Source organism: Meles meles, chromosome 20 (assembly GCF_922984935.1).
Source record: "Meles meles chromosome 20, mMelMel3.1 paternal haplotype, whole genome shotgun sequence".
NCBI classification, from domain to species: domain Eukaryota; kingdom Metazoa; phylum Chordata; class Mammalia; order Carnivora; family Mustelidae; genus Meles; species Meles meles.
Window position 1 is genome coordinate 11,938,772 of NC_060085.1, and position 23,984 is coordinate 11,962,755.

The 23,984-nt window shown below is 44.6% G+C and overlaps 1 protein-coding gene across 1 annotated transcript; it reads left to right on the plus strand.

The window, feature by feature from the left end:
* The first annotated feature begins 14,344 nt into the window (after nucleotides 1-14,344).
* On the plus strand, nucleotides 14,345-22,886 carry CCDC105 (coiled-coil domain containing 105). The gene is made up of 7 exons (XM_045989718.1): nucleotides 14,345-14,914; nucleotides 16,314-16,418; nucleotides 20,832-21,030; nucleotides 21,428-21,594; nucleotides 21,728-21,823; nucleotides 21,932-22,045; nucleotides 22,638-22,886. Exons 1-7 carry the CDS (start codon nucleotides 14,345-14,347, stop codon nucleotides 22,884-22,886), a joined length of 1,500 nt encoding a protein of 499 aa, XP_045845674.1.
* Nucleotides 22,887-23,984: the final 1,098 nt, after the last annotated feature.

The following is a 23,984-nucleotide window of genomic DNA, read 5'->3' on the forward strand; positions in this document are numbered from 1 at the left end:
GCTCCCTGCGCAGGGGGAATCTGAGGGGAGTTATCACCTCTCTCTTTCCCCTGACTTGTGCTTTCTCTCTCACTCATTCTCTCTCTCAAACAAATAAAATCTTTTTTTAAAAAAGAGAGAAAGAAAGAAAAGAAAAGCTGCCAAGATCGCTGTGGTAAATACAGATTTTTCAAAATTCCAGTTTTCAATTAAAAGCTCAAACATCATCACTGGTTAAAAAAAAAATACTGTCGGTTGCTTTTCTTGAAGTGACAGGTCCTTCTCTTTCACTTTTTTGAAGAATGTCTGTCAAATAATATCAATTTCAGGATAACAGGTTTTTATATCTAAAAATGGTATCCCATTTAAAAAGTGGCTGTTTCAGCTTGCAAATCAAACAATGATTCAGGTGTATTTTCCTGGAGACAGCTACCACAGTAACTCAGCATGCAGAAAAATGCTTTCTGCACACTTTCCGTTTCATCTTACAGAATATTAAAAAGACATGATCTGATATAGCAGTTAGTAAACAGTTTGCCAGCTTCTTACAAAAGTAAACATCCTCTTACCATACTGTCCAGTAATGGCGCTCTATATTTACCCAAAGGGGGTGAAAACTTATGTCTACACAAAAACCTGCACACAGATGGGCATAGCAACTTTATTCATAACTGCCAAAACTCAGGAGCAACCAAGATGTCCTTCAGTAGGCAAATGGATAAACTGTGGCCCATCCAGACAATGGAATATTATTCAACGTTGTAAAGAAATAAGCTCTCAAGTCATGAAAAGGCACAGAGGAAACTTAAAAGCATCTTACTAAGTAAGAGAAGTCAATCTGAAAAGGCTGCATACTGTGTTAGTCCAACTATGACATTCGGGAAAAGGCAAAACTTCGGAGTCAGTGAGATCAGTGTTTGGCAGTGGGGAGGGTAAAAGGAGGGAAGAATTAGTGGAGCACAGAGGAAGGAAACTCCCCTGTCTGAGCGTATAACGGTGGATACATGTCAGTCTACATTTGTCCAAACCCACAGGATGTACAACACCAAGCACAACCCCTAATGTAAACTGTGGACTCTGAGCGATAATGGTGTGTCCATGGGGCTTCATCAGTTACAGCAAATGCTCTGCTCTGGCGGGGGTTGTTGATGATGGGGAGGCTGTGTGTGTGCGAGAGGCAGAGGACATATGAGAAATCTCTGTACCTTCTGCTCCATTTCGCTGCGAATGTAAAACTGTTAAAACAAAAGTCTGGGGGTGCCTGGGTGGTGCAATCAGTTGAGTACCCGCACCCCAACTCTTGGTTTGGGCTCAGGTCTTGATTTTGGGATCCTGATCTCAGGGTCATGAGATCGAGCCCCATCTTGGGCTCCAAGCTTAACGCGGAGTCTGCTCGAGACTCCCTCTCCTCTGCCCTCACAACCTGCACTCTTTCATTTTCTCTCTCTGTCTAAAATAAATTTTAAAATCTTTAAGAAATAAAAATAAAACAAAAGTCTTTTTAAAAAAAAAACATTAAAATCAGGCAAAATGACAATGTGCACTCAAGAGTCGAGGTTTAGTAAAATACATAGTTTTTATTGCTTCATCAATAAAATAACGGCTTTTGTTTTTTGAACCATGAGCCAGTCGGTGAAGAACAGAAGGACTCGGCACAGTTTGGTGCAGCTCACTTGGTTCACGCTGATGTGCTAGCAGCTGTTAGTCACCATTGCTGTTGCACCGTTAAAGGACAGGCTAACACAACGGTAAGGCAGGGATAGGGAGTGATTGCAGATGGGTACTGATGTCCTTTGGAGGATGACAATGTTCCAGAACTAAATAGGATAGAGATGATGGTTGCACAGCATTGTGAATGTGCTAAGGGTTGATGCACTGTACTCTTTGAAATGGTTAATTTTATGTGGTATGAACGCCACCTGAATAAAAAGAAAAGCGGTACCCAAAACTCAGTATTTCAGATAAATAGCATTTCAACACAAAATTTTGAAAAACCAAAGCGAATGCCAAATTCATGATGAGCAAAATATCAACTTTCCAAATAAAGACAGGATCAGAATTCTTGATTTTTTCTCCTGCTCAGGCTCCCATATGGCTTGGCTCAACACTCTTGCTGATGCTGTCTTTTTTTATGTTTTGCTCACTATGAATTTTTCCACTGAATTTGGGGGGGGGGCTGAATTATTGATATTGGAATATTATTTATCTTTTTTATAGGAGAATATATTTCTTACCTCCGAACTCAGAAAATACAACATAACTATATCTCCAAAGAATCTCATAAAGAAAAAAAGAAATCTGATGTATTTCACTGTTTTGAAATTAGGTAAACACAGCGTCACTATTTCATTGCCTTTTTCATTTCTTTCTTTAACCATTTTATTGAAATGTAATTGACACGTAAAGGGCTGATTATCTTTAATGTATGTAACTTGAGAGTTTGGGAATAAGTATACACACATGAAACCATTACCATCATCAAGGCCATAAACATATCTAACACCTCTCAAAGTTAATATTCCAATAAAATATTCCAGCATCATTTCTCTTAACTGCAGAACATTAGGGCACTCCCTTACATTTCATGCCTCCAACAAGTACCTCACTCTCCTCACCCTGTCCCTGGCCCCAGAGTCTCCCATTCTCTCAGTAAGCCTAAGGCTGGTGGATCCCTTTTATAGATGTAGAAGGGGCTCAAAGAGGTTAAGTCACCGCCCATATTATCAATATCAATAAGACCAGAGCTTGAGCCCATCCCAGGTCCTCTCCACAAGTGGCTTCAGCTCTGATTCTAGCATGAGGTGGGCAGACCAGGCTAGGAGCATCCTCAAGCCATCCCAGATGACTGTCCGTGCTTTGGGGTGGGGCCTGTGCAGGGGATGAGCCAGGAGGAGCCTGAGATGGAAGAATCCAGGCTAATTCCTCTGTGGGAAGCGCTCCCTATTAATTAATTAGGGCAGAACTGGCCTGCGGCATCCCCGCAGCCCCCAGAGTCATTAAGGGAGAGGGGGTCTCATTATCAGCTAGCAGCTTCCCCATCATTCCCAGGGCCCCAGAGGGAACCAAGGAAAAGGGAGAGGAAGGTCAGGTCCTCCTTCTCTGAAACCCACCCTTCTTACTACCAGAATGGCCTGATATGCAAGTGACTAAAACCACAAACAGAATTTTATGGGGGGGAAGAAGAAAGAGATGAGGGGATAAATTTCCTTCCCCCTCCCAATTCAGTCTTCATTTATATTTATATGAGATATTCAGAATAGGTAAATCCATAAAGATAGAAAACAGATTAGTGGTTGCTGGGGGCTGGAAGGAGCGGGGAATGAGGAATGACTACTAATCTTTGCACTGTTTTCTTTTTGGGGTGATGGAATCTAGATAGTTCTGGAGCTAGATAGTGGTAATGGTGGCACAATGTGGTGAATGAACTTAAAACCACCGATTTGTGACTTCAAAGTGGTTATAAGGGCTATGTTGATAAACATTTTGCAATATACAAATGTATCAAATCAACATGTCATGCACCTTAAACTTACACAATGTTATATGTAAATTATATCTCCATAAAGCTGCAAAAAAATGGTTACAGTGGTAAAATTTTATGTTGTATATATGTTACAATTTTAAAAATTAGTCTCCTTCTGGTTCTTGAATATTTATTCAGCATTTAGGAACATCTGTTTTGTGCCCAGTATTATACTGAGCAGGGAAGCCTGGTCCTGCCCTCGGAGCTCTCGCTGATTGAGGAGCAGCACTGCAGAACTCTGGAGTTCTTGGCTTCTAGAGACTCTCTCTGTCCTCCCCTTATTCTGTGTCCTAGGACACTTAGGGATCACACCAACAGGCTTCCTTGCTCTCTAGCTTCTGGTTGGGTTCAGGCACAGGGAGTCCTTGCGGGAGGTGAGAGGGATGGAGGAGGATGCGCTCAGGATATTTTCTCCCCAGGTTCCTCCCCACAAACTCATTGAGGATGGCTGTACCCTTTGACCCTAGATCGTGGGTCCTGGGAGGTGACCCCTTTGAATCCTGGCACTAAATGATCCTTCCTCTTTCTCTGTTTCTGCCCAGGCACTGCTAGCTCCAGGCTCCTGTGCCATCCTTATCCCCTCCCCACTGCCCCTTTACCAAACTGTCATCACAGTACCCAGTTTGAGTGTGCATCTGCTTCCTGCTGAGACTTCCCACTAGAAAGGCATTTAGGAAAAGCAGTGGCAAAATATATAGGCATGGATAAGTAAGTCCTGGAGACGTAATGCACAGCATAAAGATTATGGACAACAATATTGTACTAGAAACTTCCAAGTTGCTGAGAATCTAGAACTTAATTTTTCCCACCACAAAAAAAGAGAAATGTGGCATGACAGAAGTGCTATCTAATGTGATGGTAGAAAGCATATTGCAATATATAAATGTATTGAACCACCACATTGGCCATTTTAAACTTACACAATGTTGAAGTAGTCCCCCCTTATCTTGGAGGGGGAGTTCCAAGACTCCCTACGCATGCCTGAATCCCAAATAGTACCCAACCTTATACACACTATGTTCTTTCCTATACACACACACCTATGATAAAGTTTAACTTATAATTTAGGCACAGTAAGAGATTAACACTAATACTAAAACAGAATAATTATAACAACATACTGCAATGATAGTGTGAATGTTCTTGCTCCCTCTCCCCCCTCTCAAAATATCTTGAGCGTACTGGGCGCATCCTTCTACTTGTGATGATGTGAGATGACAGAATGCCTGCATGATGATACGAAGTGAGGGACTGATGCAGGCATCGTGACATAGCATGAGACATTTCTGACAATATGTCAGAAGGAGGGTCATCTGCTTCCGGAACTCGGTTGACTGAGGGTACCTGAAACCATTGAAAACAACACTGTGGGTCAATTCTATCTCAATAAAAAATAAATTCATAAAATTAGCCATCTCAACTCAAGAATATACAATATAAATAAGCAGGCCCTGTAGATATAAGAATCAGTAGACTGTAGCAGCAGAAGGACCCTCAATGGAAAATTGAAAAGCTGGGAAAACATTGAAAAGTAGTACCATTGACAGGGAAGAGAGAAGGAACAGAGAGCAGAAATTTTAGACTTTTTTTATGATCAAGGCCATGCATGTTCATTGCAGAGAATTGTTTAAATGAAGAAAGTGTGGGGGCACCTGGGTGGCTCAGTCATTAAGCTTCTGCCTTCAGCTCAGGTCATGATCCCAGTGTCCTGGGATCGAGACCCGCATCGGGCTCTCTGCTCAGCAGGAAGACTGCTTCTACCTCTCCCACTCCTCCTGCTTGTGCTCCCTCTCTTGCTGTGTCTCTCTGTCAAATAAATAAATAAAATCTTTAAAAAATAAAAAAATGCAGAAAGTGTAGAATCCTAACCTTTATCACCATTAAAATGTTGGTGGATTACTTTCTAGGTGGGGATATTTTTCCTGATTCAAAATTAGAATCCGGCTGATATGCTACATGAATGAACCTTGAGGACATTATGCTAAGTGAAATAAACCAGTCACAAAAACACAAGTGCTCTATGGTTCCACTTATATGAAGTACTTAGAGTAATCACATTCACAGAGACAGATAATAGGATGGTGGTTTCTGAGGCTGGGGGTAGGGGAGAGGGAGGAATGGAGAGCTGATGTTTAAAAGGGACAGAGTTCCAGTTTGTAAGATGAAAAATTCTGGAGATGCATGGTGGTGAGTGTTGCATAACAGTGTGAATGTACTTAATGCCACTAAACTACACACTTAAAATTGGTTACAATAGTGAAGTTTATGCCACGTATATTTTGCCACAATAAAGAGAATTAGAATCATGTCATTTTGGCAGATTTTTGTCCAGTCTATAATGATGATTATGGTATTATTATTATTTGTCTTATGTCTTAAGCAATTACCTCTATCTGCCATGATCTTAGTGGTTTCCTTTAGTTCTTCATGTTCTGTCTCCCCCACTGGATGAGAAGCTCCATGAGAGATGGGACTTTGTCTTGTCGCTCTTCTCTTATCTTAGCCTAGGGCGTGACAAAGCAGATGTTCCCTAAATATTTGTCAAGTCAATGAATCCATTAGGAAAGAGAGATTTCTGGTGGACCCCCCACCAAGTCCACTATTTCCAACCTGCTCTGCGCTGCAGGAGACATATCTTTGTGGACCCTATCCATAGGCTCACTGCTTTGGGAAATCTGGAAGGTTCCATTTAAAGACATTTCCAGCAGGAGATGGGATCACAGGGGAGGGAGGATTAAGGTGGGAAACCTGGCAATAAGGTGAGCTCAGATAGTCAGGAGAGGAAATGGCCATTCCTCTCTGGTTCTGCACTTTGAGCGCTGAAGAGATACTTGCAGTGTGCCCAAGTGACCAGGAATGCTACATAGAAATAGATCAGGAGTAGGCAGGGGACCCTAGAAAAAAGGGGTAGACGCCATTATATTAGGTTTCTAGAATACCTTAACAAATTACCACAATCTGGGGGGCTTAAAATAACAGTAATATTCTCCCACACTTCTGGAGCCCAGAAGTCTGAAAACAAAGTGCTGGTGTTATCAAGGCTATGCTTCCTCCAAATGTTCTAGGAGAGAAGCATTCCTTGATTCTTCCAGGTTCTAGGGGTTGCCAGCAATCCTTAGCATTCCTTAGCTTGTAGAAACATCATGCCAGTCTCTGCCTTCTTCGTTACAGGGCCTAGTGTCTGTCTCTGCATCTTTACATAGCCTTCTTATAAGGATGCTAGTCATTGGATCAAGGGCCCCTCATACTCCAACATAACCTCATGGTAACTCAACTAATTACGGCTGCAAAGACCCTATTTCCAAGTAAGGTCACATTCACAGGTGTCAGGACATATCTTTGGGGGGACACAATTCAACCTACAACAGTAGGTAAGACCCTTCAACAGTCCTGCCTCCCCCTTAATTTGGATTCCCCTATAAATTAAAAGGATGCTTAGAAGTTGAGTGGCCAGAACAGGAATTTCTATGGCAGAAGCAGCACAAAGTCCTTTTAGTTGCTCCATGCAATGGATTATATCCAAGAGTGGCAGGCCACCATCTTTCAGTCATTCAACAAGTAGGTATTAAGGACCTGCATGCTCTGTGCCAAGAACCCAGCTGGCACCGTGGATTCAGTGATGACTAAGACAGATGAGATCCTCATCAAGGAGCTGACATCTAAAAAGGGAGGTGACAAACACAACCTGATACGTGCTATGAAGAGATGGAGGGTTCCAGTGTGGCATGGCTGTGTAATATTTCAGATCAGATAGTCAAGGAAGTTCCCATTAGGATATAATATTTGACCAGAAGCATAAAGGATGAGAGAGAGAGAGAGTAAAACATATAAAAATGTAGGAGACTATCTCAGAGAGGGAGGAACATTCCAGAGAGGAGAGTCTGAGCACTAGCATGGCTGACCCCTTATGATTTGAAGACAGAGTGGCAGGAGATGGGAAAGTAAATGTGGACAGAGGCCAGGTGGTAAGGAACTGGGACCTTGTAGATCGTGGTTAGAAATATGGATTCTAGGGGCACCTGGGTGGCTCAGTGGGTTAAGCCTCTGCCTTCGGCTCAGGTCATGATCTCAGGGTCCTGAGATCAAGCCCCGCATTGGGCTCTCTGCTCAGCAGGGAGCCTGCTTCTCCCTCTCTCTCTGCCTGCCTCTCTGTCTACTTGTGATCTCTCTTGCTCTGTCAAATAAATAAATAAAATCTTTTAAAAAAAAGAAATATGGATTCTATTCTAAACTTAAGTCTCGCCTCACTGAATCTACCCATTGGACTAAAGCCACAGTTTCCTAACCTAACAAGTAATAGCTAAATCCACTAATGTGGATGAGCTTTTCTAGGGAGAAGGTGAGAAATGAGAAGTGAATGGGGGATGGAAGCCTAATATATTAGTTAGCTATTGCTATATAGTAGATTATCTGAAACTCATCAGCTTAAAAAGAAACATATTTATTAAATGAGTTCTTGTGGATCAGGGCACGGCTTAGCTAGGTCCACTAGTTCAGTCTCTAACCAATCTGAAGACATGATGTCAGCTGGCACTGCACTCTCTTCCCAAGGCTAGACTGAGAAAGAATATATTTCTAGGCTCACTCATGTGGTTGTTGGCAGAATTCAGTTCCTCGTGGGATGTTGCACTGAGGGCTTCAGGTCATTGCTGGCTGATAGCCAGAGGCTCCCTCAGTTTCTTGGCATGTGGGCTTCTCCATTTCTGAAAGAATCAGCAAGATCTCTTTATAACTTAATTCAGAAGTGGCGTCTTATCGCTTTTGCCATATTCTAGTGGTTAGAAGTGTCATTAGGTCCAAGCCACACTCAAAGAGAGGAGATTACGTAAGGCATGAAGACCAAAAGGTAGAGACCATTGGGAGCCATCTTCAAGGCTGCCTAACTCGCCTGAAGAACTCTACTTGACAGGTGGATGGCAGACAACAAGCCCATGAAGGACCAAGACCTTGGCAAAAGGGGAAAGGTGTGGCGAGTATAGGGGAAGAGAGTCAAGTTCCAGGTGGTTAATAATTTCAAATGGTACCTAGAGGTCAAGTTGAATGGGACAGAAAAGAAACTACAGAATTTGTTGTAAGATGACCTTTTGCCTGAACCATTTCAGGGGACTTATGGGGACTAGAGTCATAGGGACGAGTCCTTATCCCTTACCAACAATATGGTTACCACCATTGCAGGAGGTGACTGGGAAGAACCAGGAAGAACCTCTTCTGCCAGCCTGGGGCTTCCCACTGTCTCCTGACACCTTCCCCAGGAGAGTGACCTCATTTCTCAAAGACAAAATTGATTCTAGGTCATATCCCCCTGGAACAAGAGACCAATTGATGTGATTATCTCCAAGAGAAAGGGGGGCACCTACTAAAAGTAGAACTTGGTGCCCCAGAAGGGAAGACATCGGGGAACCTAAAAAGGGGTCTCTGATAATTACCTACCAAAATTTCAGAGTGAAGGGCATCTCCATGTAATAACAAAGGAAAAAAAAAAGGAAAGAAAAGCTAGAAGTTTTAGAAGGTTTTCCTTCTTCATATACCCTGCAATTCCACACTATTTAATCCAAGGGCAAAACTCTGTTCCCCACTTTTCACAGTATTTGTTGGGCAGAATGCAAGATGTAAGAATGCAGCAAAGACGGCTGCAAAAAGGAGTTGTTGTAAAACATTCTTCATTATAAAAATCAAAGAGCTAATTTCACAAATATTATTCCCCATTGGGCTGAGTTAGAAATATTTGAACTTCGGTATATTGGGAGGAGGGAGATGTATATAAACGTAACTGTAGTTATGGGGGGAGGAGTATAGGGAAATAGAGTAAAATCAAAACATGTTCATAATAGATGTCTCTGGATGATAAAATTACAGATGATTCTTATTCTCTTCATTCTATTTTTTTCTGTATTTTACACATTTTGCACAACTTGTATCTGTTACTTTTGTAGCATAAAAACAAGCTTATTCATTAACTTAAGAGAGTGACTTGTATTTGAAGAGTAGTGAAAAACTTCCTTAGTCCTCTGCACATGTATATAAATGTTTCTGAGGCATATTCTGAATTTCATCATTTCCTTTTTTAAAATATTTTATTTATTTGAGAAAGAGAGAATATGAGAGAGAGCATGAGAGGGGAGAAGTCAGAGGGAGAAGCAGATTCCCTGCTGAGCAGGGAGCCCAACGCAGGGATCCCAGGACTCCAAGATCGTGACCTGAGCCAAAGGCAGTTGCTTAACCAACTGAGCCACCCAGGTGCCCCCTGAATTTCATCATTTCTGTTCAGCCGCACATAGTTGAAGCTCTTGGACACTGAAGCCTAATCCCAGCGCTGCCATGGTTCTTTCCAAGCACCTGCTGTCTTGGTGTGTTTGGGCTGCTATAACAGAATACCATAAACAATGTGGCTTATAAACAACAGAAATGTATTTCTCCCAGTTCTGGAGGCTGGGACATCCAAGATCAAGATGTCAGTGGATTCACCATCTCATGAGAACTTCCTGGTTCATAGACAGCCATCTTAGCCCTGTGCCTTCACATGGAAGAAGGGGCAAGGGAGCTCTCTTCAGGTCTCTTTTTTAAGGCCCTACATTCATTTATAGGAGTTCCACCCTCATTACCTAATGATCTCTCAAAGGCCCCCCTCCTAATATCATCACTTGAGGCATTAGAATTCAACATACACAAATGTTTGGGAGGACACAGATATTGAGTTTTTAACAGGTGCCCATCCAGGCTGTGACCAGCAGGCTTTGAAAGCAGAGCAGAAGATAGTTCATTCATTGCTCAAACACACACATACATGTACGAGACTAGAGAAAAGTATCTAAAATAGGCTATCAGAGCCAGGAACCAGAGGTGAATTTTAGAAGTTTATATAGTCAAACTTGGATAGGAAAATGAAAATGAGATATTGGAGTATTGAGCACCGAGTAGTAGTGCACACTTATTTCAATGTTCAAAAAATGATGGTATACATTAGGAGTATGTTGACGTGAATGGGTTGAGCCAACAGAAAGCCAGAACAGAACAGACCGAATCCCCTACTCAGAACCCTAATGAATTTCACCAGAGATGCTTGTTAGAGTCCAAATCTTTCATATGCAGTCTGGCATAAGAAAGTCTCCTCAGGTATCCCTTGGTAGCTTGGTAGGAATAGTGCTCTGTACACCAGTCAGTGAACCAACACGGTACAATCCTCTGCTTGCGAAAAATAGAAGCACCTAGTGGACAAAGCAAATGTTGAGTACAGAATGCTGTCCCAAATGAGCTATCTCCCTGGTTCTTTGGGAAACCCTCTCTGCCTCTCCTGGTGTTAGAGTAGCTCATTCATTTATTCACTTGATTACTAAAAATGAAAAGTAATCTCTTAAATCATGCTTATTCTATGTGAGCCATCATGTTAAGTTCTTTTCTCATACTGACGGATTTAATCCATGCCATGATCCTATTATCCTAGTTGACAGATGAGAAAATAGAGTCACAGAGATGTCACTGACTTTTCCAAGATGACATAAACATTATGTCAGAATCATAATGTGAATCCAAGTCATCCAGCTCCATAATCTTAACCACAGCACTATCCTGACTCTAATGAAGAGCTGTTTGTTGAGCCAGATACCACTGGTCCCAGCGACTGTGCTAAATCCACATTCTTATAAAGCCTGGAAACAAGTCTCCATCACCAAATGTCACCTGCCTCCATCATTTCCTGGTGACCTGGTAGTTCTCCAGCATGGCTGGCCTGGAAGGCTTCAGTTAACCATCTTATCCCTCCCCATTACTGAATGATCCTTTGTTTTGCAAAGCCATTCATTCCCTCTTCATCCTTGCACCTCTCAATCACTGAACAAGAAAAAACATACTCATTCCCTTACTCATATATTCATTTAATAAATGTTTATTGAGTACTTACTAGGAGCCATGACCTGTGCTCGATCACATGGACAGTAGCATATAAGAGAGGCAAGACGATACCCTCTTAAAACTCACAGTCTGATGGGGAAAATGAACCAAGGAGTTAAGTAAAAAAAACAAATTAAATGTCCATCAGTGGATAAACAAAGTTGTAGTATATAAATATAATGGAATCTGGCCATAAGGAAGGAGGAATGAAGAACTGCTACATGATACAGCATGGGCAAACCTCAAAAACATTATGCTAAGAGAAAGAGGACAGACACAAAGGGTCACAGTGTATGATTAATTTAAATGAAATATGAGAACAGGCAAATCCATGGGGACAGAAAGTAGACTAGTGGATGCCTAGAGCAGGGTGAGGAGGCTGGGGGGTGGGAATAGGAAGTGACTGCTGATGGGTATAGGGTTTTATGTGGGGATGATGAAAATGTTGTGGACCTAGGTAGAGCTGGTGGTTACACAACACCATAAATATCCTAAATGCCTCTGAATTGTGTGCTTTAACATGATTAATTTTGTTTATGGGAATTTCATCTCATAAAAAAAAAAAAGACAGTTGGTTAAGCATCTGACTCTTGGTTTTGGCTCAGGTCATGATCTCAGGGTCCTGGGATCCAGTCCTGTGTCAGGCTCCGGGCTCAGCAGGGAGTCTACTTGAGAATTCTCTCTCCCTCTTCCCCTGTCCCAGCCTCCACTCATGTGCTCTCTCTCCCTCTCTCAAATAAATAAATAAATTTTAAAAAAGAAAAGGAAACAAATAAAATGATCATGGCATGTGACTACTATCCATTCCTTCATCGCATGTGTACTGAGAACCTACTATATGCCATGAGCTGTGCCAGGCTTTGAGAGCAAGGTTCCTTCTAGGGGAGGTGGGGGAAGATCAAAAATTAAAAGGATACAAATGGATAAGGGACTTTCAGGTAGTAATGAGTGCTATGAAGACACTGTATGAAGGAACTGTAAGACTAAGACAGATACTTTTGTGTAAGTAGACAAGGACTACCTGTCTAAGTGGTGAGACCTCCTTGAGGGACACGAAGAACCCAGTCAGGCAAAAATCTTAAGGGAAAGAGATCTGAGCAAAAGATAATAGCAAATACAAAGGCCCTGGGCTAGGAACTAGCATGATGTGTTAGAGGAATTCAAAGATACCCAGTGAAGCTGGAGCACAGTGAGTGGGCCTGGGGGTGGGAGGTAGAAGGTGAGTTAGTTCAGGGAAGTGAGAAAAGTCAGATCATGCAGAGCCTTGTGAGTAAAGAATTTGGATTTTGTTCTAAGTACAGTGGCATTCACTGAAGGGTTTTAAGTAAGAAAAGGATGTGGTCTACTTTAAAATATGCTGCTGTCTGTGGTGTGGAGAATGAATTTGAGGATACAAGGGGGGCAGGTATAGGCAGAGAAATCATGTCAATGAGACATGAGGATGGGAGCAAGAATAAGAACAGATTGTTGGGATGCCTGGTGGCTCAGCCTGTTGAGTGTCTGACTCTTGACTTCAGCTCAGGTCATGATCTCAGGGTCATGAGATAAAGCTGCAAGTCTGGCTCTGCACTCAGCACAGAGTCTGCTTGAGATTCTCTCTCTCCCTCTCCATCTGCCTGTCTCCATGCTCACACACACACTCTTTCTCTGTCTCTCTAAATAAATAAATAAAATCTTTGAAAAAAAATAATGTTGGTGGCAGCAATGGAGAAAAGGATGATCATCCTGGGGATAAATTTTTAAAGTAGGGCTGGCAGTACTTGTTAATGGGTTGGCTACAGACGTGAAAAATTAAGGAAGCTTCTAACTTTTTAACATAAGCAACTGGGGTGGACGGTGGGTCAACTGTCAGGTCAAGCAATACTAGTGGAGGAAAAGGTTAGGAAGATTATGCAGAAGTTTGGTTTTGGACCTGTTGACTTGGAGGTGCCTACCAAATGCTCAAGTAAAAATACCACTGCTAGAAAGAAACAAACAAAATGATGTGGTAGAGACTAATGGGAGAGGGATGGAGAGCTGTCCTCTCTTTTTTCTTCCCCAGACTCTAACCTGCTTCCTATGTTGAAGAAAATCCACATCAGATGAGTCTCAGTAGGACATTAAGTTCTCCTTCCTGCCATAGAAACAGGAAGTACAGACATGACTCACTTTCCAACTTCCCTTGCCGCAAGGGCATGGCCATGTGACACAGGTTCAACCAGTTAAAGGCTGCCAGCTCAGACCAGAAATACAAAGAAGCAGATGCCACAGACAGGTGACACCCTGCTCTGGCAGCCTCCAAGACAGACAACACAGCTGAGAGCACGATGTTCTCAAGAACCACAGCAGGTCTTTTTATTTTTTGCCTGTGATTCTGACTGTGAGGCCATCTTTTCTGTTTCTGTGGCTTGCACAGAAAAAAAAAGAAAAAGGAAAAGGAAAGAAAAAAAGAATCCTGAGTGATGGGAAAGAAGAGTTGGGCTTAAAGATAGTACTAACGAAAGAGCCTTTTGACATAGTGATACTTAAGCTGGGTTTTGAAGATTGGAGAAGAGCCAGCCATGGAAAGGACCTGGAAAGGAATACGCCACCCAAAGGAACCATGAGTGTGAGGCTCTGAAGTGGGAAAGAGCTTAGTGTGCCCCAAGGGCTGGAAGAAGGCCTATGTTGCTGGGGATAGGAAGGAACAGAAAGAGATGTGCTAAATGAGGTCGGCTTCTCAAGGAGCCAGGATTCCAAGCCAGATTCCAAGCCACCATGGCCGCGTTCCAAAGCAAAGACTCCGTCCACGCCTCTCTGCAGCCTTTCCCCTCCCCCACCTGTGGAACTCCTTCTGCGCTGTTGCCCCCGTCGTCATGGTAATGGGCACTCCGTTTCACTCGCTGTTCGGGCTAGGAAGGAGTTGGCGCGTCTTTGGGAGTCCCTGCCCCTCCCCGTGGAGGCTCCGGGGCCAGGCCGAGATAGCGAGCAGGGACAATGCCCGTGTTGGTACCCCCAGCTGAGCGCAGCCAGGACACGCGCGTAGGGGCTCCAGCATGGCGCGAGGCAGCCAAAGCCATCACGCGGAAGGCTCACCACCTGACCGACCGCTGCGGGCAGGAGGCAGTGACCATGTGGCAACCCAAGGACAGCGTGAGGGATCCGCACGTGGCGCGCCACCTCTGCCGCGCTGCCTACATCCTGCCCTGGCGCTTCCGCGTGGAGATGCTCAAGGGTGGCGGCACCTTAGAGAAGCCACCGCCGGGCGAGGGCGTCACGCTGTGGAAGGGCAAGATGAAGCCCCCCGCCTGGCACGCCCGCCTGCCGCTGCCCATGCACCGCGATGCGCGGGCCCTGCAGACTGCGGAGGTGGTGCACGCGCACGCGCGCGGGGCGCGCCTCACAGCTGCCCGCCTGTGCCGTGCGCAGCACCAAATCAATGGGCAGCTGCGGCTGCTGCTTCGGCAGCGGGAGGCTACGGACCGCAGGCTCAGCGAAGTGCGCAAAGGCCTGCTCATTAACCAGCAGAGCGGCAAGCTTCGGGGCTACCGGCCCAAGTCTGAGAAGGTGGGACCATCTCCCCTGCCCTCTCAGAGCCCGAGGCCTCAGCTCCCAGATGCTTGGCCTGGGGGAAACCCCTCCCCGTAAGAGAGCGCCCACCTGCACCCCAGGCCCCAGCTCCCAGAGAGTGAGGGCACAAGAAAATGAGGACGCTCCCAAGAGGAGGTGCCTCCATTGAGAGCCCAGAGGGTGACCTCCCGAGGGGATGAGATCCTCAGCCCCCTTCCCCCAAAGAGAGTGTCCATTCCAGTCCCCCAGCCCAGGAGAGAAGGTGGGACTCTGAATCAGACTAGATGAAATTCTTCCCAAACAGCAACCACAGCCCCCAGGCCAGGTATGAAATCACCCACCCAGCCCCAGGCCCAGAAAGTGAGACCCTCCCATGGGCTCAAGACCCTCAATGTCCCAATTCCAGTGAAAACAAACCCAAAGTCTCACACTGAGGAGAGTGGATGATGTCCTCGTCCTAACCCATGAAACTCTGCTCAAAATGGTGTGTTTTGTTTTGTTTTCTAAGGTTTTTATTTATTTGAGAAAGAGAGAGCAAGCAGGGGGACAGGCAGGGATAAGCAGACTCTGCACAGAGCATGGAGCCCAATGTGGGGTTCAATCTCAAGATCTTGAGATCATGACCTAAGCTGAAATCAAGAGTCTGGCACTTAACCCACTGAGCCACCCAGGCATTCCTCCTCAAAATGATTTTTTAAATCCCAAGTCCTCCCCCAAAGTGTCAGAATGTGAGAAACCCTCCTCAGACCTTGTCTGGGGAGAAAAGACCAGGTCCTGCCTACCGGTTGAAACCCTCGGACTCCAAGCCCCAGTCCCTAGCCAGAGAAAAGAGTGAGACCCCTAGTCTCAGCCTTGATGAAATCCTTCCCCTAAAGTGAAACTGCAGACTATCATCCCAAAAGTGGGGAACATTCCAACCTCCCTAAGGAGACATGAAACCCACACACACCAGGTGAGATTCCTACCCCCAGCCCCCAAATCCAGATAGTAAGAACCCAAAAAAGTTTCTTCTCATCATTCCTATGATGAGTCCCCTCTACTTCCGGCCAGGGAGAGAGGATAAGACCATCACCAAGGAAGGGGAACCCCCAACCCCAGAGAATGAGAACAACCTCCCCCCAAATCACCTTCATCCCATCTCACTGGACTCCTACCCATAAAAGGGAGAAGCTCCCAGCCCTACTTTCTAAAGTATAAGACCTTCCCCCCCAAGTGAGAGCCCCCTTGAAAGAATAAAGCCTTCTCAGAGTGAGGTCCCCAAAGAGTGAGATCACCCCCAACTCCATTCTCCAAACCTGAAGTTTATGGAGTTAGCAAATCCTCTACTACCCTCGAAGGAGAACTCTCCCTCCAGCCCCCTCTGGAAGATGTGAGAGATTCTCTCCTTGTTTTCTAGGTCCCTGACAAAGCTGACAGTATGCTTAACTGGGAGAAGGAGGAGCTAAAGAGCATGAAGAGGAAGATGGAAAAGGATATGGAAAAATCAGAGACCCTGCTCAAGGTTGAGAATACCTAGGGCCAAGTTGGGAGGGCTGGAGTTGGATCCGAATGGGTGAACTGCTCTCACCTTGGGGACTGTAGCTACAGCAAACCCTCAACCCACTGCCCTGACACTCATTGTATTTCCACTTTGTGCAATGGGAAAACTGAGGCTCTGAGAGATGGGGTTGGGCCCCAAGATAACAATGAACACCCCTTCTGTGTTGTGCCCTATGCAGTCACTGAGTTAACTTCTTAAAACTCTCCTGTGAAATATTAATTATGATCCCCTCATTAGAGATAGGGAAACTGAGGCTCAGAGAGACACAGACTCACCCAAGGCATAGGGCTGGCCAACAGCAGGGCATTAGCTTCAGCTCAGGCATCTTTTTGCTTTCCATCTTTACCGAGGTATAACTAACCATTTAAAATTGGATATATTTAACACAACTTGATGATTTGATAAATGTATGCATTGTGAAATAATCACCATCATCAAGGTAATTAACATATTCATCACATCTTAAGTGAGAACACTTAAGATCCAAACTCTTAGCAAACTTCAATTATAAAATACAGTGTTGTTATCTATAGTCACATTGTTCTATATTAGATCTCCAGAACTTAATCATCTTGCACAACTAAAACTTTGTGCCCTTGACCAGCATCTCCCCATTTCTCCCTCCCCTGCCCCAGGCCCTAGCATCCACCATTTTATGCTCTGGCGCTATGAATTTGACTTTTAGATATTAGTCAAATATAAGTGAGATCCTTCTGCATTTGACTTATTTTACTTGGCATAATAATGAACCTCCAGCCTCATCTATGTTGTCACAAATGGCAAGCTGTCCTTTTTTAAGGCTGAATAATATTCCATTGTATATATTTTATTATATACATATTACATTACATATTCTATACCATATACTGTTATTCTATATTATTAATATAATACACAATATATAATTATATAATAATATTGTAACATATATATTAGTATCTATTATATAATTTATGTTATGTTATATATTAAATTACATATTAATATATTCTATAACAATATAGTATAGGCTTTATACTGTATATTATAACATATCCTATATAAAGTATTCTATATATACTAATATACATTGTATACTGTATACTGCAATATAATACATAATATATAACATATATTATCTTTAATACATATTAATTATAATTATCTTATATTTTATATATTATAATATTATAATATGTTATAATTATACAGTTTATTGTTATAAATTTTATATGGCTTCCACATGATATAAAATATAATTATACAATGTAATGTCATTATATAATTATTATACAGTTATTGTATGTTATATCATATTACATATAATATAATTTCTATATATGCTATATATAATACAATATATTATATAAAATATTACATATTATAATACTATATCATTTTATATCACTATTTTATAATATATTAAGATATCAATGTTTTGATTAATACACTGATATTGTAATAATATATTTCACATTTTCTTTATCCACTCATCTGACAAGAGACACTTAGATTGTTTCCACATCTTAGATATTGTGGATAATGCTGAAATGAACGTGGAGTACAGCTATCTCTTTGAGACCCTGATCTTCTTTGGATATATACCAGGAAGTGGGAAAACTTCCTTATGATTCAGGTCAGGTCTTGAGCCTAGCTCTTTACAGTGTTATGTGTTCAGTCTTTGTCGGCTCCAGCCAGAGATGGTCTGTCACTACATGCTTCATTCTTGCAATAAGGACTTCTTTATGAGGGCACTAATAGAGGTGAGAGGGCAGCCAAGTTTGATGGAGTCTTTGGAACTGGTTTAAGTTAGCTGGTAACCTGTGTGTGCTTTTGACTCAACTATTTGACAAATATTAATCCAAAATCCTGGTGTCTGGGGTGCATGCTTGGCATTGGTGACAAAGACAGAGCTGGTCTTGCCCTCACAGAGTTCACATTATAAGGACATTCAAATAAGAGACAGATCAAGGTAGTGGGTGAGGTTGGGGGTGGAAATTAAGGAGCTGGTGCACCACTGTCCGTGGTGCTGAACCCTTCTGGTGCTCACCCCACCAACCCCCCAGGCCACTGCCATATTCCTTTAAATCTGGTGAGTCCTGAAAAATCCTTCAAGAAAGTCCAAAACTGACAAGGGAGAAGACCCTGAGGGTGGCCCCTGTAGGGAAGGGTTTGCAAGAGAGAAATAGGAATGGAGAGATGGGGAAAAAAACAGACATAGATGGAAACTGAGAAGGGCCACTGGAGAGGCCTGATGTACATATTTCTGGAGAAAAATTCTTACAACCAAACAGACCTGTTTCAACATCAGATCATGAATGCAAATTGGCATTCAGAACTTTCCCAGGGGTCTCACCATATGTGTCTAGAAGGTTTCTTGTCCCACTGGGCAAATTATTTCATACTTTCCCTTGCTTCAAACCTCTCTCCAGCCCTCTGCTTTCCTCATTCTCGGTGAATGACCCCAATGCACGGAAGCTACTAAAGAGAATCTCTCTCATTATTCCCTGCCAATGATATAATTCCATCTACCTCTGCATCCATTTTCTCCCCATTCTTCTTCAACGCCAATACTTCGATCTTTATTAAATTATTCTCACCAGTGAATAAAAGGGGAATTATTCTCTAATGGGTAAAGATCTGTTTGGGATGATGAAAAAAAAAGTTCTGGAAATGGATAGTGGCAGTGGTTGCACATTCATGTCACAGAACTCTACACTTAATGGTTAAAATGGCAAATTTTGTTGTCTATTTAATCACACACACACACACACACACACACACACACACACACACACAACCCCTGGATCCCATGCTCCCCTCCAGATAATCTCCATTTCTCTGATCCTCTCATTAGCACATCTTGTCTACACATGTTGACCCCATCACTTCTTTTGGGCAGGAACTGGATCAGTCTTCTCCACTGCATTCCCCACTCCCTGCTACATTGCCCAGCACATGGGAGGAGCTTGACGAATATTTGAATGAATGAATGATCTTTTAAATCTATTTTTTACTCAAATGGATGAACCCCAAAGATATTATATTCAGCAGAAGAAGCTAGACATAGGATACACACTGTGTGGTTCCATTTATATGAAGTTCTAGATTTCAAAAGCATTTTCTTGAAGAGCTGAATAGTACATATTTTAGGCTTCATCCAAAGTGCAGTCTCTCTTACAACTCCTCAATTAGGCCAGTGTAGCAAAAACAGCCAGAGAAAATATGCACAAGAATGAGCGTGGCTGTATTCTATTAAAGTTTTAGTTACAAAAAGAGGCAGCCAGTCCATAGGCTGTAGTTTATGGACACCTTAAAGAACAAGAAAAATAAATCAGCAAGGCAGCTTTACAAAGGGAGGAGAGAAGGGACACCAGGGATATTTTTGGGGAGATGAAAATATTCTATATTTTGATGAGGGTGGTATTTATATATGGATATATATATTTATATGTGGATAATATATAAATAAATATATTTTATGTATTATATATTATGTGTTACAAATACATAATAAATACATAATAAATACATAATATACAAGTACACAATATATAAATATATAATATATATCCACATATAAATACATAATAAATATATATACTCTCTATATAAATACATAATAAATATATATACATTTATATATGGATATATACACAAAAAAGACTTGTTTTAACGTATGGAGATATATATATGATTTATATAGATAAATATATGTGTATATATGGATCTATATACAAAAGACTTGTTTTAATATAACTTTCAAATAACAGAAAGTATCAAAAAAATGCAATATGCTTCATTTTATAATGAGAATGGCAGAAGTGGGGTTTGGATGGGAGTAGGAGTTCAGAAGAGATAGATGTTGATGACGGAGATACTCTGAAGACAGTTGAGGGCTCCCAATGCTAATAACAGCAGAGAAGAAGAGACCCTGAGGCTAGGGGAGGGGATCCACCTTGAAGGCAGCTGAGGAGCAAAGGACTGGTACAGGAAAACTATTCATGTAGGTTCAGCCAGTACTACCTATCCTCTTTACAGGTGGAACAACTGAAGAGGAGGGGGGTGTTTCTCGCAGTGCCAGAGCAAAGCCAGGCACAGAACCCAAAAGAAAATGACACCCAGGACAGGGAAGCTGCCACTGGTCCCTTCAGCTCCTCCCCTCTCCACCCAGGGATCATTGAAGGCTTCTGGACAGGAGGAGGGGTTTGGGGAGTGTCTGAGCTTCCACCTGGAAGTCAATTCTTTCTCCCAGCAACAATACCTGGAGAGGGTCAGTTTGGAGCTGGAAACGTTTTGCAGCCCCAGCAGAGAAATCTCTTCCAGCCACCTCTGCCAACCTCCCCACTCACACTCTGCCTTTTTCTCTGCCCCTCTCTGCTTCCTTGCCCCCAGGCCCTGGCATCCTGCCGTGACACTCTGGCCTTCTGCTATAAGGAGAGGCTCCAAGCTGTGGACTTAATGAATCAGCCGCTGGATAAAGTTCTGGAGCAGGCTGGTCGCCACTCCTGGGTGAACCTCTCCCACATCCCTTCTGCGCGCCCTCAGGGCCAGAAAACACCTCCCCCAGACCCTGTGGGCACCTATACCCCAGGTAAGCACCCACAGAAAGGAGTCCACTGTTGTAGGTACCCCTGGGTGCCACTAGGCCTCTGCTTCTCGGCCACTGCCTTCTCTGGGGAATCCCCCTCCTCCTGACCAAGTGAGAAGACTGAGAACTCATATCCACTGAGGCCACGTTCTTGATTACCTCTTGCCTTTGCACACTCCTGCTTCCCACACACCTACGGACAAGCACTCCTTCAGTCAATCCAGGACACTATTTATGCCAACTCCACAAATAGCCCCTCCCCTGGACTTGCTACAAGTCCTTCAGTAAACCCCCTCACCCAGGGCCCAACACAACCTAAGCATAGAAAGGGGGACTCAGACAACCAAGATGGGGAAAAGGAGGCCTTGGTTCTCCACGCATGACCCCACCCTGCCCGCAGAGTGCGCCACGGCGCTGGACGAAGCCAAGCGACTGTTGATGGAGTCCAAGGACACCTTGCTAGAAATGACAAAGAACGAGGAGGACGTCCAGGAACAACAACAAGAGATAAGCAATCGCGTGTGCGCCTCTCTGGCACAGAAGATGCGTGAGACCTTGGAACTGAAGGTAGGAGCGGCGTGGGCTACTCGTAGTTTGTGGTGGGAGACTAAGGTGGACTAGAGCTGACTACAGAGAGAGGGATGCGGGAGCAGAGGAGTCTGGAAGCTAATGTGACCCCTCTGTGCTCCCACCCACCCAGGAAAGAATGAATATGACCTTAGGACTAATGAGGGGAACTATCCATCGGTGCACGAAATTCAGCCAGGAAATGTACATCACTCGTGGCCTAATCAAGGTGTGCTGGGGCGCAAGAGTGTGCGGGGGGTGGAAGAGTGTGCGGGGGTGGGGCCGGGGTTGCTCTCCTGGCCTGGGCCTCACTGCTCCTCCCACCACACTCCGCCAGGGTCCTGTGTCAAAACGTCACCTGGAGACTCGAGAGAAACTGGATAGACCTCTGGTTCGAGTGTACCAGAGACACGTGGGCACCCAACTCCCCGAAGCCTCGCGCCTCGCCCAGGTACCCCCTCCGTGGCCCCTTCCGCGCCTTCCCGGCCTCTCTAGGCTCAGCCCCATCCCGGTAACACCCCTTCCTCAAGCACATCTGAGCCAGGTCTGCCAGTTCTTCAACTCCCATGAGAAGGAGGCCCTCTGGTATCCATACCTGTCTCAAAAAATCCTCTCAGCCTCTACCCGCCTCACCCCCGTCATGATAAGGCCCTCTTTCAGCCTAGCTCCTTCATGCACTCCTTGCCCAGATGCTCTCCCACATCCCAGGTCCGCCCCGCCCTTCACTCTGCAGGTGCGTACCCCGCCGCCCCCACAGGCCCGCTGGGTCGCAGGTTCTTTCAAGGGCTTTCGGCACAAGCGTGTTGCCCCTGGTCTCTGCGAGTCCCGCCTCTCCTCCGGTGCTCCTTCCCAGGCGGGGACCTTCCGCAAGCACACTTGGCCCGGGTAGGCTCCTCCCCTTCTGTGGCCCGCCCCTTCTTAAAGGTGTGCTCCTTTCACACGCACACCTGGCCCAGGCGTGTTAGGCCACCCCCGAAAGTGCCGCGCGGCCCTCGCTCCGTCCGGCTCGCCCCGCCCGCAGCACAGTCCCGCCCCCTCCCCAGGGCACTGACAAGCTGCAGCGCCACATCTCGCACGTGGAAAAAAACCTGAAGGAGCTGCTCGCCACGCACAAGAACCTCACCGGGAGCCTCAAATGCAAGAAGATCGGGTATGAAGTGGACTACAATGTAGTGCGCCTGCGCCTCCGCCAGCGGCACCCGCACATGTGCTACGAGCAGGCGCAGCGCCTGGTCAACGACTGGGACCCGCGCACGCCGCCCCGCGCGGAGCCGGACGCTGCCTCCAAGTGACAGACTCGCCACCTGCCGCAGCCCTCCGGCCCAGTTCTGGCTGGACCTGAGGAGCAGCGACTTACAGCTCGATGGCCCTCCCGCCCGCCTGACCTACCCTCCCTCAAAGCATCCTCTAGCAGAATTATAATAAAAATGACAATAATTACCATTTATTGTACATCAATCACTTACCCTACAACACGTTATGGGCAGTGTATCCTGGGAGTTAACAGGCTGGATCTGGGCGCCAGATTTCTGGGGTTCAAATCCCAGCTCCCCAATTTCAACTGTGTAGCCTTGGGCAAGTCACTGTCCCTCTCTGGCCTCAGTGTCTTCACCAGTAAAATGGAAAGAAGTAACAGCATCCACCTCAAAGTCTTGTCATAAGGATACCGTGTAAGAATGGTGACTGCCCAATGTTACACAGCTACTAAACAGAAAAGCTAAAATTTTAATCCCTGCATCTAAAGCCTGCACTCCCAGCAAAATCTGAACTCCCCTCTTAGATGAATGCAGGTTCCCCACCCACTGGCTGTAGTTATTAACATTACGCGTGCGCACACACACCCAGTTATAGAACACAACGACCACAATGAGAATCAACTGTATTTGCAAAGGTGTAAGCAGGATAGAGAAAGACCTCAATGGATAGCACAGTGCCAAGGTGTTGGCAATTGTGGAGAGGCACCTCTGCCACCCCTAAATCTGAAGAAACAAGGCAGTCAAAAGCAGCCAGGCTTGCAGTGCTGCCATGTGGATGCTGGGGGAATAAATGTCCCTGCCCACCTCTCCCCATTGGCCAGTGTTCCGTATTTTTTTTTAAGATTTTATTTATTTGACAGAGGCAGCGAGAGCAGGAAACCAAGCAGGGAGAGAGGCAGGCAGAGGGAGAAGCAGGCTTCCCACAGAGCAGGGAGCCCAATGCGAGGCTAGATCTCAGGACCCTGGGATCACGACCAGAGTCAGAGGCAGACCTAACGACTGAGCCACCCAGGGACCCCTTCCTTATTGGTCGGAGCTGAAGAGAAAGGGCATCCCAGGGTGCAGTCCATACATCCTTTGGGGCACAGAGCTGCCACCACCCTGTTGACTGGTTTTTTTCCACTTTTTTTTTTT

What these genes read in the sequence shown, in the direction of transcription:
- CCDC105 (XM_045989718.1), top strand. Translation starts at nt 14,345, where the DNA reads ATGCCCGTGTTGGTACCCCCAGCTGAGCGCAGCCAGGACACGCGCGTA. An exon ending in AATCAGAGACCCTGCTCAAG is followed by an intron (nt 16,419 to 20,831) that starts GTTGAGAATACC and finishes CCTTGCCCCCAG; the next exon opens with GCCCTGGCATCCTGCCGTGA. An exon ending in GTGAGACCTTGGAACTGAAG is followed by an intron (nt 21,595 to 21,727) that starts GTAGGAGCGGCG and finishes CCACCCACCCAG; the next exon opens with GAAAGAATGAATATGACCTT.